Source organism: Pomacea canaliculata, linkage group LG3 (assembly GCF_003073045.1).
Source record: "Pomacea canaliculata isolate SZHN2017 linkage group LG3, ASM307304v1, whole genome shotgun sequence".
NCBI lineage: Eukaryota > Metazoa > Mollusca > Gastropoda > Architaenioglossa > Ampullariidae > Pomacea > Pomacea canaliculata.
In genome coordinates, this window is record NC_037592.1 from 42,230,427 (window position 1) to 42,247,331 (window position 16,905).

Below are 16,905 nucleotides of genomic sequence, written 5' to 3' on the forward strand. Positions count from 1 at the left end.
AAAGGGAAGGCAGGAGCAAAAAAAAAGATGAGAACTGTCCTAACAAAACAAGGCCCTGTGAGATAAGCATGACATCTCCAACTACGGGACAGACCTTTGACCTATGGAAAGTCCAGATTGGAAGTTTAGATGAAGTAGGACCAGAAACAGCAGTGAAGTGCATTACCCACCGGGTATTCAACCTCCCCATCCCAAGGGCAAGAAGAGTGCTTGAGAGGCCAGCAGCATACACATACTCCACACCGGGAGTAAGCGGAGCTTGTAGAGAATTGTCAAAAGAGTGGGCAAGCAGCACTCACACCAATTCAGATAGCCCTAGTCTCCTAACACCTGTCATCAGAAAAAGTCTTGATGTTCTACCTTGTACTTGTCTGAAAGCATTGCATGGCTGCCATCCACGTCTCTCCATGAGTTCCATGCAGGTCAATACACTAACCAATAATAAACCTAATGTCTCAATCATGCACAACACAATGTAAACAGCTTGCAAAGCACAGCAATTCACCTTAGTTCTGATGTTGCCCAACATTAAATCTTTATTTCAAACTTTAATTTCAGCCTTCCATACACCACATAAAATAAGGCAAAATTACAAATACACACACACAAAAAGGAAACTCGCTGTACAGACCTGTAAGTGAAAAAAAAAAGTCTCCTTGAGCACAGGTTGTCAGAAATAGTTCTATTTTTGTTCTCTCTTACATGATCTGACCACTATGTATAGCTACAAGTTATTTCTCCACGTGATCTACTGATCTTACATGACCTCACAGCTGTGTATAGCTACATGTTGATAATTTCTCTAAGTTACCTATTGATCTCACACAATCTCACTGCTGCATTTAGATGCATGTTAATTATCTCTTCAAGTTACTATGATCGGCTATGATTGAAAATACTGCAACAAAAAAAAAATAATAATAATAATCGAGACTCGAGCTGCCAACAATCTATTTAATAGCACACAGCTGTCTGCCTGTTTCTTGCAACTTGTTATGGCTTTCATTCAATTTGTTTTTCCACAACTGGTCTCAGAATAAACAATGTCTCAAGAAAGCTGTTGTGATCTGAGATGGTGAGATTCTATTGTTTGTGCCTCACCACTCTGGTGACTTGTTATGAAAACCTGTTCTTGGCTTATATGCTGTTTGAACTTTTAGCATCTATGTGGATTTGAATTTTAAGTGCTTCTGGAATATGCTGTGACATACTGTCTCTTGTCGACTTTCCTGAAGCATTTCAGCTGACATGAATCTAAAGCTAAAATATGTACCTTTCTCCAGTTTTAGTTTGTATTTGTTGTAAAGTCAAAAGTTCACACTACTAATTACTGATTATTAAAAAGCATATTAAGGTATTAAATATATTTAGGTGGGTTTTATTTTAACATCTGTGAGGCATTGTACTTTACCAGTATAAATAAATGTCTAAAATAATAACAGAAATTTCTATGTACAATGATGAACTAGCATTAGACCAAACAGCACTATGGGGAAGCAGCTGAGTTCAAAGGACATGACATATAGTAAGTATTGCCTTAGAGTGACACAGCCAATTGTTATTTATGACAGTTCAAAGGACAAGATACGACATTTAAGTGTTACCTGTAACATAACTAATAGTTACCTAAGTGTAACATGAAGAGACATATTTTAAGTGTTACAGGAAAATGTGGTCACAAACTGTCTCTAGTCTAAAGGCAGTGGATAGCATTGGTGAAAAGACTAGAGGTGGATGCTAAAGCATGATATAAGGACAACACTTCAAAGTTTTTAAAAATCTTTTTTCTCTCATCAGTTCTTTGAGAGATGTCAAAAATACAAACAAGCAAATAAATTTTCATAATTTTGAAATATATATACATAATACATAATTTGGAAAAATTCTGTATCTGATTACTAGACTTTCTAAACAAATAATCTTTGAAAGCTATCAACAACTTTTAACACACTGATGTAAAAAGTGATGCAAAAGCTTATATACACTTGTATACATTTCTTTCACATCTGCAGACATGTCAGCTTCAGATAACACTAGTATTCACAGACATGTGAGCTTCAAATAACATCATTATTTGTCAGGATCTTGTCAGCATCAGCTCTCTTGTCATATTTCTTATCTGACCACCATGTTTTCAATTATAGCCACATTTTTAAATTAAATATTAATATTTGGAAGTACAACATAAACATGGGTTACACACAAGAACATTGCAGCTGTTCTCTTCAGAATGCATTCAACAGTACAGAGTATTTTGCAGTCTGCCAGCAATTTCATTTTGGACTGTGGCCATGAAGACAATAACCCTAACCACCCATCTATGTTCTGCAAGTTGATGGCGGAGATTTTAAAAAGCATTGTATCTTCATAATATGCAACCGAAGGTCTTTTCATTCTTTCCTTAGAAAGCATAAAAACAGTGAATTAAGCTTCCAGATCACACTACCTTTACATTCACTGTGTACAGAACAGATAGAAGTAGGGATGACAATAATAATGACTTTGATCAAGGACAATTTGATTTGGTACACCTACTAAACCTATTGCAAAGGAGAAAGCATAAATAAACAGTTAAACTGGAATTTTTTTATTTGCTATGACTAGGTTTTGACTATGTAACTGCACTGTGCTAGTAAAGCTGCTGATAAATTGTTAATTGTGCATGCATCATATAATCACAGTCAGAAAGTGAAGAGAAGAAATACAAAGATAATACATCTTCAATTTATCAGAATGTAGTGAAAAAATCAATATTTTAGTCTTTTATGATATAGTTCTATATTATCTAAAAGGAATCTGGGTCATACTTCCTCTGACTGACACATAAAGAAGGCAGCTGTGATAGAGGAGACCCCAAAACTTTTTGTGGACTTGTTCATAAGGCTTCCAGGTCGACATGTCTGAGTGCAGGATACTTTTTCTGCATAAAGAGAATAGCAAGCAAATCAATGTCACTGACAGATGACACAGTATTTGTATCGAATAAAAAGTTGAGTGCAAGTTAGAATGTTTGCACCATGTCCAAGTTCGGATGCACATGCAAATGCAAGGTTGTTTTAAAAAGCGAAATTAATGGAATCTTGGATTAAAATGCACAGAATATTCTAGAAGGGTAGCTGACCCTATCTATTCTAAACACTTTTAAAGTCACAGAGCCATAGCTGAGTACATGTTAGGAAGTAAAACTGTACCTTCCCAGAGGTTGTGATGAAGGTAATGATGCGTTTGTGGTCACAAGGACACACATTATTCTAAATGATTTTTTTAATATTTTAATTCCTCTTAGACTAAAGATTTTTCTATAAAAAAAATGTGTATTTATTAAGGCAGTGTCTATCTGCATGTAACCTTGTTATATAACCCAAGAGTTGCTAAAAACATTGAGTTGTGACAAGGACATCAACCTATACTGAGACGTTGTGAGCTGAGGACATTGTTTTGGTTAAATGACTGATGGACAATCTGTGAAGTTTGGTGGAGGTGGCTCTTGCTGTTCAATATGCTCGTAAATAATATTTTGATAAAATCTGTAATATTTACCCATTATGTTTATGTACATTGAGTCATTCGTTTTTTTAAATTTCTGCCTTGTAACCTAATTTCATGACATTAGCTCTCTCTTCCACTTAATGTCTTTCATTTGGATTTATTACATGAAAACAAAAAATCTATTTCTTGCAAATTACATCATTTTGAACAAACTCTATAAAGTGGGTCAACTATGGTTGTCTTTAAATTTATAGATACATGTATTTGAATACAATATGCATTTCTGCCACCATTAGTGATCTACATCTCAAACCTTTTTGATTTCCTTGTGTAACAAATGAGTTTAAGTAGAAAAAGCCTGAAGAGTTAGATTTTGGTTGTCTTTGTGTCATGTGAGAGAACATACCCATGTCTTTGTGTCAAGTGAGATAGCATACCAATGTCTTTGTGCTGCATGTGAAAACATGCCAATGTCCTGCAGTATGCAAGATAAGGTGTGCACAAGTGTTGCAACAATCACAGGACACCATAAGATAATAACAATTACCTGTTTCTTAAGCAACATCTATATCTGCATCTGGCATCCAGGAGTCAGCACCACACATTCATGTATGATCTCCCCTACTCGCCCAACCACCTACTCACTTCTTCATTCACATTCTCCCTTGCTAATATAAATACTGCTTTATAAACTGCTTGCTCCTAGTTACACGAAAAAGACCAAAACGCCATGCTTCAGTAATGCTGTCTTGTTTCATCAAGCTGTTTTGACAGGTTTATTTTTACATTATGACATAAACTCTTTTTTTAAGAAGGAAATAACTTTAGATTTGTGATCTTAGGTAAAACAGCAGCACTGAGCCTTCAGGTGTTTTTTATTTCTTCCACTCACATTCCTGCCCTGCCAACACTTTGCTCTCATTGTATGCTTGCACAGATTCCTGCTTTTATGCCTCAGTACTTTGATTTAATACTTAATCCACCCTTGTTCTTCCTCCAGTGTCAGCTTCATACTTTCATTCTTCAGTATGCCTACCATTCCTAAATTTTTCCCCTCCAAATTTATTTTTTCATAAGCCTGTTAACTCTATACTCTCACAATAAAGAAAGTTAAGCTGTCTTTTGAACATTTCTCTTCAGAACTACTTCAATGCATTCTTCACTCTACCTTCAACTCCCTCTCAATACGATCCACTTCTTCACCAAGCATGTCAACTATGCGTTCTCCATGCCTCAGCATAAAAGCTTCCACATCATCAGCTGTCTGCAGCTCTTTCATCTCCTGCAGTTAACCATACAAAGGAAAAAGAAAATCATCACACCACTTTGTAAACCACCGTTCTACAGAGACTGTCAAAAAGTGAATACAATCTCTGCTGCAGACATATGAATCTAGTCCATACTGAAACAGACTAAAGTCTTCAAAAGATTAATAACAATAGTAATAATAACGCTGCTCACAAGCAGTAACTTCTCTAAATCTTGCTTGTAAAGGTAGGCCCGTGTGATCTCCTTTCCATCAAAGTCAACCTCTGCTTTAAAGCGTATTTGCCCTCCCATATGTGTGGCTTTGATATCATGCAATGATCTGGAAACAGAAATTGTTCACTGAGCTGAAGAACATAAAACATCCATCACTTTTGCATATGATACATAAAGATATGCATTTTATGAAATCTAGAAAAAGTAGATACAGTTTTTTAAAAAAATTCTACAATGGCAATATGAGTAGTTTCCCACCGAATGCCCCTCTGCCTCTGTATATATTTGTCTTTAAAAGATCTATGTACTGAGGATTTCTGAATGTAATGATGAAGTTATACATCTCTGTTTTGTCTTTAAAAGATCTGTACATTGAAACTCTCTCAGTGTAATGCTGAAATTGGGCTTGATTCTATGTTTGTCTAAGATCTGTTTATTGAGGACACAATAGTAAAGCTGTACTTAGAGCTAACTAGATAAGGGGAGGCTCTGCCCTGCTGATCAAGCCTGTGATTTCCATCTGTTTGTTAAGATTTCCTGTGTGTGACATAAGTCAGCTCCTTTTCCTTCTTTGAACCTGATGTCTGACATGTCTCACCCCTAGTGGATTGTATAGTGACCACCTTTGAAGCTTTCAAGGCTAGCCTTAAAACCCTACCTCCACAGCTTGGGGTTTACTCCCCTCTCCTTCTTCCTTTGTTCTTGTAGTTTACAAACTTTGCTGTTGTTTTGTTGAAGTGCACTGAGCTCCATGACAAGAAGGGAAGTACACTATGTAAGCTATGATGATCATCATCTTTTAAGAAAATTTCTAGTAAAGAAAATCGCAGATTTGTGATTTGTAGCTGTTTAGATAATTAGGAAAGCCCAATGAGACATCAGCCATTTGTCAGCATAAGGAAATGACTGTGAGAAGTCAGACCACTGACCTGATCATTCGGTCCGCTTCCAGTTCTTGACTGATTTTCTGACGAATGTGCAGAGGAATGGACCTGCAGAGATAAGAACAAAATTCAAAATGTAGAAACTAATGTGATGCAAGAGGGTGGTGCAGCCCTAAATATTCGGTTATTTATTCTCTGTGTTTGTAGAGTGCTCATGCATTCACCACCATCCCTACACACCACTCCTCTCTCTACCGGTTCCTAGATTGAGACGAGACACATAGCACATTGCAACTTTTTCCATAATTCCTGGGAAAATTGCTGCAACAAGACTTAATTATCAACAAGACAGGAATCAAGAGATAAGGAAGACAAGATGATTAAAGAGGGTGAGAAGTTGACAGTGACGGGTCTAACAAAAGACTGATGATTTCATTGTTAGAAAATGTCCCACCAAAAAACTCAAGCAAAAGCACAGCAATCCTGTTCCACCTTACTTGCCCACCAAAGCACTGGAGTTGGTTGTGATGATAAAAGATGCCACACCACCAAGAATACAGCCAATGATGACGCTGCCCATGACATCTGGTATGCACGATCCAGTGACCTGGCTCAAGGTCATACATACACCAGCGACAGTCACACCTCCAACTGCTGCCAAATCTTCAAGCAGCACCACACTGACGTTGGGGTCCACACCATTGCGGACTGTATGAAGTTAACAGGTTAAGCTCATGTGAAAATCTTAAGGACATCATTAGTTACAGTGTTCACCTCTGAATGTCTAGCAATAGTGCTCTTACATAGCGAGTCTAGCTGTCCACGAGCAACAGCACTTAATATGCAATACCCCGTCTACACAGAGTTAAGAGAATTGCAGTAAGCCATGAATTAACCATGTCATGGTGTAGGAAAAGAGGGATATACGATGCACACAAGCGGGTCAATATTACAGGGCTAAAATAATGCTTAAGAAAATGCAAGCCTTTAGCCTCCTAATGACAATAACTACAATTTAGCAATCACAAAATAAATTCTAATTACATTGCTGTTTAAATGTGCATACTCTTTTGATGGCCTACACTGCTTTATTTTAGGTTCTCACACAAAAACTTTCTTTCCAGGTGCAAAATGATGACAAAAATGGTCTGGGTCTTATAAATGCAACCACGATGAAATTTCTTTTTGCAAAAATCGATGCTAGATTATTTGAGATGTTATTAGCAACTGTTGGCAGTTATAAAAAGTAAACAAGAATTTAACATGCATATCTTTGTCACGAACAATGGTTGCATAGTTTGAAGAAATAAAACTACTTTTCTTTTCTTTTTCCATATTCTCTTCACCACAGACAACAAGAGATTCAGAATCAGAAATTTTTGACTAGATCTGAAATCAAAGAGCTGTTAAAAGATGGGAGACCTCGTGGTTACTCGAGTACAATTACATAAATTTCAATCATTTTAAAGTACTCCTACAATAATAAAATAACTTTTAGTATAAAGTTTTAAAATAAACTGAGTGTTATTATATAGAGGGCAGCATTCAATCTTGTATTTTTGAAATCAATAGCTCTGTATGGCAAGAGTTAAACAAACCATGTACATATTATACATACCACATACATATAACATACATACCATATTCCCAGAAGGGCACACCAATGGCTTGAGAGCTTTTCCTCACTTGATTGATGGCAATGACCAACGAAGCTGTAAGAAAGAGCCCAGTCAAATTATTTCACATCAATACAGTTACAGATATCTTTAAAAGCCAACTTAAATATAAAATGTAAGAAAAAAAGTTTTTATGAAATCTGTTAATAACGATAAATGCCTCACCTCCCTCTGATACAAATGCACCCATCAGAGTACCAATGCCCTGAAAAAAACAAACTCAAAACATCATAAGAGAAAAATTTCCCCAATTACCATGTTTGGTGAACACTGCCTCAGCTCAGACATGCTTTTAAGTGTACCACACAGAATTGTGTGCAGGTTCAATGCAGGAGTTTCCATGGTTCATTCAAATAACAGTGAGCAGAAGATTCTGCAGTAACAGTGAGCAGAAACTACTGTTTTATGCTCAGTATATGCTGAGCATTTATTATTCCCAGTAGTTAATGCTGAGCATTTATTATTATTAAATGTTGCTTTTCCTTGAGTATCTAAAACTTTTAAACTATTACAGAATATTTACAACAAAATCTAACTTCTCACAAATATTTTTCATTGCTGCCTAATCCAGCCTACAGATAAGAAAACATACCCAGGACAAAGAGGTCAAGGGTTCTGGATGAAGGAGGCCCTGCAGGCCATGATAAAAGGAAAGTCCAGTACCAAAGAAGAAGATTCCAACTCCGCTGATGAGTGATGAGATGTTGCGGAGATTGCTGTAGCCATATCTATCCCACACAACAAAAGTTGCAATCAATGGCAACAGGTAGCCATGAGAAAGGTCTAGACTCTAGATGATGGCATCATTAAATCAAGTCTGGTTTTACGTGTACTGTGCACTCCAAGTTTGAAGGAAGAACTTTTATTTCCAGTGCTGTTAGAGTTACAGTTTGTATGCACACTAAATATGGTGACATCTATGTTTTTCTCTGCTCGCTATATATACATAAAATTATGTTTCCATTACCAAATTGCGAACACAAAATATTCTGGCAAGTGAAGGCAATAATGCAGAACTAAAGTACAATGATTTGCAACTTCTCCCAAAACTCTACTCACGGGTGGACTACATCAGGTTTTTTAATGGAGTGATATAACCCAACACCTAGGATGACCTGAAAGAAGATAAAAATTCAATTCTTGTACATTTTCTAGCTTCGAATGCAGACAAAAGGTTCACAAATGTAAGCTTCAAGCACTCATGATGTTTTATTGTCATGGGATACACTACTGATGAAAGAGCTATTATTGTTAACTGTCTCTGAAGAAAAAAACACTCCTAAAAGCTTATAAACAAGAAAGGCAATACAGCAGTGATAAAGCCATGAGTGCTAAAACAGACAATGATAGTTCTCATCGTTACCATAAAAGAAATTATCTAAGTTCATTATAAAAGTGAACTGCAAACACTGGTTACTGTGCTATATACACTCCTATATATCAGTTAGCTCTCAATACACTCAAAGCCCGCAGTCCTATGTCCTTCGAGGAGTAATAAGGAATAAACTGAACAGACACTCAAAGCCATAGCATTATATTTTGCAGTTATTACTAAGCTGCTGTGGGCAACTGCAGCTCTGAAACCTGAACAAGCCATGTCACAAATTTCTTTACATTGCTCTTGCCCAACAGCACAATTTCAATGCAAGCTCTTTAAGATGTTTGTTCCCTTTGTTGATGGTGTCTGCTGACAGCAGATTTGCAGTCTGCACTGTCTTACGAACATACCTGATTCATGGTGTCTGCTACAGAATGGACAAACTCTGCAAACATGCTGTGCGACCCAGTGTAGATCCAGGCAAAAAACTTCAGGATGCTGTTCAGTCCGTTTCTGAATAAAAAATGGCCATAAGCCACATCACATGCCAATGAAGTACAACCATAGTTTACCAGAAAAGAACTTTTGAAAATAGGCGAATGGAAGTTGCATTTGAATTATTGTAATGCTACATGACCCTGCTGCAAGGTGTTCACCTTATGTAAACAGGTGGATCGGTCACAAGAATGCACGCCAGAGGTGAGATATGAACCCATGACCCAATATCCTCGCTGTCCTGATAACTCCTTGCACCACTGAGCCACCAAAATTAATTCTTCAAAAGTCCTAAAAAGCAAGGTGCCTGGAAGTGTCATGGCAATATGCTTGTTAGTTCTGCAGTAATGAGGTCCTTGACTTGGATGTGGTCTCTGGATGTGACTGTTAACAAAGCTATAATGCCTTCTGTCTCTGGATGTGCTGTTCTGAAGAATCTGGCAAATACCTATATGGTCTTGCACCATTCTCTGACTTTAAAACAGCCTGTGGTTGCCCTACATCGCAGCTTGGCATACCACCAAATTCGTGCCTTCAGTGTGTTCTACTTAAGTGCTAGTTACTACAGTACTGTAATGTGACACTGACACAAACTGTGTACAGCACAGCATCTTGTTTCCTCCTCTACAGCCAGTTTATGTTAATGATACTTGCAGACAATGACTTTTCAATGCCCTCTGATTAGCCTACAGCTGATTCCACCCAAAACACAATGCATGCAGATTTATCTGGTATCATCTTAAATAACCTGAAGACGCTCTGAACACTGTCAGGACTGTTTCAAGTTTAAGTATATGCACAGGTGACTTACACAAAGACTGCCGACATGACCACCTTGGCTGACCCCAATTTCCAGAAGTTAACCTCTTCTGACTGAAAACATGTAAGAAATGTTAATTGTGTTGATTATATCATCACTTGCTTATGTGCCACAAATACTATAACTTTGGTTTGGTTCTGCCAAATATATTTATCATCACTTTGACACTATAACTTGTGACTTATCATTTTACTCAAATTAAATTTTGGATATAACAGCAGAAAATATTAACACCACTTTGACTATGATGGATATAAATTATCACTTTGGTTATGATGGTTATAAATATTATCAGCATTTTGGTTATAACTACCACAAAGCATGAAAACTTGTTTTACTATGACTGACAAAAATTTATAATCATTTTTATTTTAATATGAATACTGAAAGCATTATAAAACCAAGATTTGCCTCTAGTTGCCTATGTTGCTAAGGTATGGTAACCTGTAGATTTTTTTTTGTTTTCATTTAAAACCATTTTTACTATATTGATAACTACCCAGAAAGTCACTCTTCTAATTTTGTAAACAAAAATACAACCAACCGCACGTTCCTCCCCAGAAGCATATGGCTTCTCATCCCCAACACTAGACTCAGTTTTGTTTTCATCCAGGATTGCCCTGATGTGGAATATGTCATCTGAAATCAAATCAGGAAAAAATTGAACCACCTTGGACTGTTGGACAACTCTCTTTCCAGCATTAAATGTAATAACATAAGATTCTTCACAGTTTGGCTGTTCTCAAAGCACATTCTTTACACTGACAAAACCTGATGATTTTTAATAGAATTAAAAAAAATGTTTCGGCTATTATTAACCATCACCACAGAAAATTCCAATGCTGCTTCTAGCATGATGAGACCATGATGTGGTTGTTATTTCGAAATTTTCTAATGACTAAGCATTTGCATGATTAGAAGTAGAAGTTACACTTTTTGGAGGCCCGTTCCATTCGTGCAATTTTCTGTTTCTCTTTGGCTACATTTTCTAGACTTCCCCATACTTTCTTTGCTCTGAAAAACATAACAATTAGGATATAAAATATAATCAAGGTATTTTATTTAGCAATACACGAAATATTTATGGAAATATCTATGCTGACTGCACCTTACTGATGGCATTCACCCCCCACATGAGTGGCTATACTACAGAAGCACACAGTGGTTTCTTTGTTTTGAGACCAGCATCCATGATTACTGTTATGTCTGTATGGGTTTTTTCCTTTTCTAAGGCATTTTGAGGCTGCCTTTGATGGTGGGTAAAGCGCTCTTTTAATCAACTTTATTTATATTTTGTTGAGCATTATGCATGCGTGTTCATGAAGGTGCATTTGATGCCTACACTAAAAAGGTTTGTGCCTATATGTAAAGTGCTTCGAGTCTGGTTGATGCTGGAGAAAGGCGTTATATAAATGTGATTATTACGCACACACACCTCTATTTTAAGATATGAAAAGAGAGAAATTCCCTCATTAGGAAGAAATGATCAGTACTAAAGCAAGAAATTTTTAAGATGAAAAAGTCATACGTACACTGCCTCTACATCAGATCGCAGATATACAGTAATCTTGGGGCCAAAATCATATGGGCTTCTCCTGTAGTATTTAGCCAAGCCCTCCAAATCACTGTACAGCAATAAACAGGACAACATGATGTCTCTCTCTGCTAAAATCTCCCTGCATTCCAGCTTACACATTTGGAGTGTTGCACAATCTTCAATTTCTGTTTGCACATGAATACTACAAAATTTACTATTTAAGGTAAAATAAGATTTCCTCCAAATGACTATCCACAAAATATGCTACAGTGATAGCCACAGAAAACAACACACACATATCCTCACCACCCACACCCACACCCACACAGATCCATACCTCTTCCCTACCAAAACACACACACAATTATAACAATACCACACTCCAAATTTAAAGATGAAAAAAAGCACATTAAAATATAGCAAGCCAGCTATCATTCACAGCTAAGACTGACAATAAAATCTGTTCCTCTGACAGATCATCTTGGCTTGAAAGGGCTCCAGAAAAAACAAGTTTGAAGAGACTGCCCGGAAGGTGGGGCTTGTGAACCATAACCTTATGTGCTCTGATCGTAATATGGGTTAGAAGACTATGGCCACTGATCTTGTTTAGTCCGTTTTCTGTTGTAGAGCAGCCATGCCAAATACAGAACAAAAACATTGATGCTCTCAACCACAGCCCAGTAGAAGTGTGCCAGGAAGTCCCGGGCTGAGCAAGCAGAGCTGTTGTCACACATTTTTCATAACAAAGACTGTATGTTTCCCATCTCAGGCTATGGGAAATGTACTAGCAGTTCACAGGCTCGATGATCTCACCAATGATGAGAAGAAGGACCACAGTGTCCTCCTGGGAAAATCACCCTCTTCTCTGTCTTAGGTTCATTTAGCTGAAGACTTACTGCTGCACCACAACACCACATGGTCAACTTCCAGACACCAAGCAATGACAGACACACCATGGCAGCAGACCAGAAACACGCAGTGCACAGAGCCCGAACATCTATCCTCAAGAGAACTCTACCATTCCATGCTTGTCCCACACGTGGGAGAGACTTTCAGTCCTGGATCAGCCCCATCAGTCACCTCTGGACCAACTGCTCCACAAACTCATTCTCACAAAGTTGAGGTCTTCACTGACTTCTAATAGATGAACATACAAGCAGTTTCAAAATAGTGTTTGATGAGACTGTAAACTGATGTTGTCAGCAAACTTCATCAGCTGGAAAGACCTAAGATGTGAAAATAAACTATGATGATGACATGGTTAGTATATGGCACCCTGCTGCTCACCTTGGTTTGAGCAGGAACTCATTCATGGCCCGTACTGGCAGTATGTAGATATTACCAGTGTACAAGTAGTCTAAAGGTGCAGATCTGCGAGGCCTTGGTTTCACTGCAAGAACAAAGGGCATGTACCTACTGTACTACCAATCAGGGCTTATTATACCACCACTGCTTGCTGAGTAACCATGCTGTCGCTTGCTATATAACAATAGCATGCTGAGCAACAACATGGCAACTTGCTAAACCATCATAGCTTGTTAAACAGCCACAATGCAGTTTACTATCCCATCACATTTGGCCTGTGTGCAAGCAGTTTGCAAATAAGCTATGGAGTACCAACACACCTCTTTACTCCTTCAGTCTTCAGAACATAAAATCCACAATTTGAAAAAGTAACATATTATTCTAAACGTGTAAGTACCAGTGTCACGGACCAGTCCGTGCCTCCTGTTTTTTTGTGTGTGTGTGTTTAACCCTTTGGTGGCTCAGTGACTAAACGTGTATGTCGAGTGTATGTTGAATGTATGAAATTATAGACGGGAAAAGGTTAAAAATTTGACAAGGTGTTTAGTGAACCCTGTTCACTGGTAGGCTTGGCCAGACAGAGTTGTGAAAAGTTACTCAGGCCCAAGATACAGAGAGAGAAAGATGTGCTGAGTCACGAGTGTACAACTCCCGAGTGAGATTTGTGTGTGTATTAGAGGGTAGTGTCGATTGATGTTGGATACGGCGCGGTACTGACCCGTTTATGGAGTAACCTCACCTAGACAAGGTATGACATCTTTTTATGTATTACTCCTGGAATTGCAAGGATCTAAGGAGGGACCAGGAACAGAGTGCGACGGAAAGGATGTCGTCTCCCACCGCCGCTGATTACCTTAACCAACGCCCGCTCCATTGATAACAAAATGACAGAACTCGCTACGCTGGTGAAATGCGACCGCGAATATCGCTGTAGCAGCATAATTTGTGTTACAGAGACATGGCTTAGTAGCAACAAAATGGACGTCCACCTCGAGGGTTTCACTACGATTAGGCATGACAGGAATAACGGAAACACGGAAAAAATAAAGGCGGAGGGCTGTGCATATTCGTAAACAACGACTGGGCCTTGGAGTTCACGATATGTGAAACAACTAGTACTGTGTCGTATGAAATCTTTACTGTGTCGTTTTGGCCGTTTTACTTGCCAAGTGAATTTGGACAAGTGACGATCATTTTGGTGTACGTTTCCTGACAACAAGGATTGGGCCGCTCAGATAGCAGCAGCCAGCTCATAGATCCACTGACCAGGCTGTATTTATAGGTTTATAGGTTGTTGTTGGTTTTTTTTTTTTTGTGGAGCTCCCAACAAAAAAAAATTTCTATCTCTCTTGTGACCATAGACAATAAAGATGTCTTGTATCTTGTATCTTGTATCTATTAGATGTAGTTTGTAAAGTCCTGAGCCACTCAACAGCTAAATAACATGATTTGGACAACCTCAGGCAATCGTTTTGTGATTTTTTTTGAAAGAACGCATATTTGTTTGGTGCCAGTTTGTTGTAGTGCCACCCAAACCATGACAACCAGTAAAATTGTAAGAAGTGGAAAAAAGTCCCTAAATGTGTTCTCCACCAGACACTTGTCACTAAAGTTCTTTGCTCAAGATTCAAGTCTGTGAAAAAGGAAACTATATCAACATCAAATATAGTATCAAAGTAATTAAATTTTCAACTGTAGTAAGATCCAACAGCAACAAGATCTAGCAATTATAAATTGTAACAAGATCTTGCAAACATACATACATGCATTCAATATCCAAGGTCTATTTCTAGCCAGAAATTTGTTTCATTAACTTAACACTTAAGTTTTTCCACTCCTAGCAATACTGTCGGCAAATATTTTTAATACAGTGAGCATTTATCAGCATTTTTTTTTGTGTATTCGGAAATATATTGTAAGCTGTACCTGTCAAGACCTTATGGGACTTTTGATCTACTTCTGGTGCAGAGCTTCCAGTGGTTCCTCCTCCAGCAGAAGTGCCACTGTCAGAACTTTTGTCTTTTACTGGTGTAGCTGACGTTCCTGACAGCTGTGTATTGGAGGTCTGCAAGTCAACTGCAGCTGATTCTGAAGGAGTTTCTTTCTGATTGTTCTGCACCAGATCTTTCCAGAAGTGCAACCTACAAGATGTGTTGAAGTTACATATCTGGTCAGGAGCAGGCAATAATGAAAGAAAGGCATCTCTGCTATGTGGCTTTTGAAGCACCCATGCTGTGGTGGTCTTATAACTGTAGGATGCAGACGACAGCATGAACACTGGGCTGGGTACTGCCAACAGTGCTAAAAAGATATTCTTGTCAAGTGACTTTTGTAGCCTCAGTGCTGACAGCTGGCGTTTGCACCCTGCAAAACAAAGGAAGCCACTGGACAATCATGGAATCAGACAGTTTTTTAAAAAGAATATCATATTAACTTAAATGACTAGGAAAAAAAAGTCAGTTTTTAGTCAGTTCTACCAAAATAGCTACAATATATTACATAAATCTTGATTCTTTAATGTTTTTGAGAAGCTACAGCTGACATATCTTAAACTAAAAGTCCTTCACTGGTCAATAATCTGCTGCTGGCCTTAATAAATCAACAGCTGTTCTAAATGTGTTAATTCTTGTTTACCTGGGCAGACATACAGCGAGCGCGACACAACTTTGTGTTGAGCCCTTGCCCACACCTGCAATAGCTGACTCCAGTCAGTATACACCAAGGCTGCTCGCAACATGCTTGCAGTGTACCTAATCCAAGCTTGTGATTACTTCAAACAAAAAAACAAAAAAAAAAGAAACAGAAAATTTATTAATTCTGATGTCCGATCAGAGAGGTAGTCCTGACTCATTTTTTCCTCACCAACAAAAACATAAAATCTTTAGAATGCTAGTTTCTATGAAGCCTACTGGTCATGGAAGTAAAATGCTACTTAGTTCCTCTTTTTCTGTCTCACATGTGCATGACAAACACACATTCTAGTAAGGATGGATGAACATATAATGTAATCACATTTTGCGCATATCCTGAATGTTGATGTTGGAGTGGAACAAGAGACTATTACATAACTGCTTAGTAAATGATGATGTAACAATTGCAAATGATTTTATTCTCTCTTCCAGTCCTTAAAACCAAACCCGATCATCAAGATAGTATGACACAAACATATCTTGACTGTATAGATTTCCCTGTTTCTGGACATTTGGACAAATTTATTTCCGTTGTCATTTATGATGACTGCCTGTGCCTACAAATTTGTTTTGCTGTGCGATTTCATGTTCGTTGCATCAAAAGTTAAATGAAAGGAGTCTTTTGAGCGCGATACGTGTCACCTTAATGGTAGGTTTTAACTATGGAAAACTCTGGTTAAGAGATCCATCAAATAATTTTCAAATGTAGAAATAGCGGTAAAGAACTAACTCTGTGGTTTTATAAGGCTGTCCAACAAAATAAAAGGCATAATTCATAATTTTTAGCCATACACAGCAACGCATCAAAATCAGGATATGTCAAAACCATAAACCTGTGCAACATGAATCAGTTATTAATAATTGTCAATGAACACTGAAAATCATCCGTAAAATGACGTTATTCTCTTATTCTTGTATATTGAATTAACTGTTAGGTGATCACAGACTCGCGTTTAATACCTAAACCTGTTATTCAGTCTGCACAAAAATGTCCATTACTATGACTGACAATAGAGTGACTTCCCTTACAATGAGCGGATTCGATTTTTACAAATTAATCTGTTTTTCTTTAACTTAAATTGGAAATTTTAGATAACTGCCTTTTAAAGCTATGTATAGTAATTATATACAATAGTACGTAATTAGGCAATAATGAAAAATGTTGTGATCACGTGCTAAGCTCCGTGTAAACAGTAACCACCAACTTGT

At 37.7% G+C, this 16,905-nt stretch overlaps 1 protein-coding gene across 2 annotated transcripts; it reads right to left on the bottom strand.

Annotated features, from left to right (window-relative positions):
• Positions 1-513: 513 nt before the first annotated feature.
• LOC112560254 (zinc transporter 9-like) lies at positions 514-16,781 on the bottom strand. Of its 2 annotated transcripts, none has more exons than XM_025231956.1 (18): positions 16,657-16,781; positions 15,641-15,776; positions 14,933-15,370; positions 12,989-13,091; positions 11,697-11,789; positions 11,096-11,178; positions 10,709-10,803; positions 10,156-10,217; positions 9,260-9,362; positions 8,591-8,646; positions 8,124-8,259; positions 7,697-7,736; positions 7,496-7,567; positions 6,353-6,563; positions 5,901-5,963; positions 4,951-5,077; positions 4,658-4,771; positions 514-2,920 (listed from the first exon to the last, which is right to left on the bottom strand). In XM_025231956.1, the coding sequence occupies exons 2-18, from the start codon at positions 15,741-15,743 to the stop codon at positions 2,876-2,878; spliced, it is 1,944 nt and encodes a 647-aa protein (XP_025087741.1). In that variant the 5' UTR covers positions 15,744-15,776; positions 16,657-16,781; the 3' UTR covers positions 514-2,875. The 2 variants fall into 2 exon arrangements, with proteins under 2 accessions (XP_025087741.1, XP_025087740.1); XM_025231955.1 differs by having other exon boundaries at positions 16,648-16,709.
• Between the last annotated feature and the right edge of the window lie 124 nt (positions 16,782-16,905).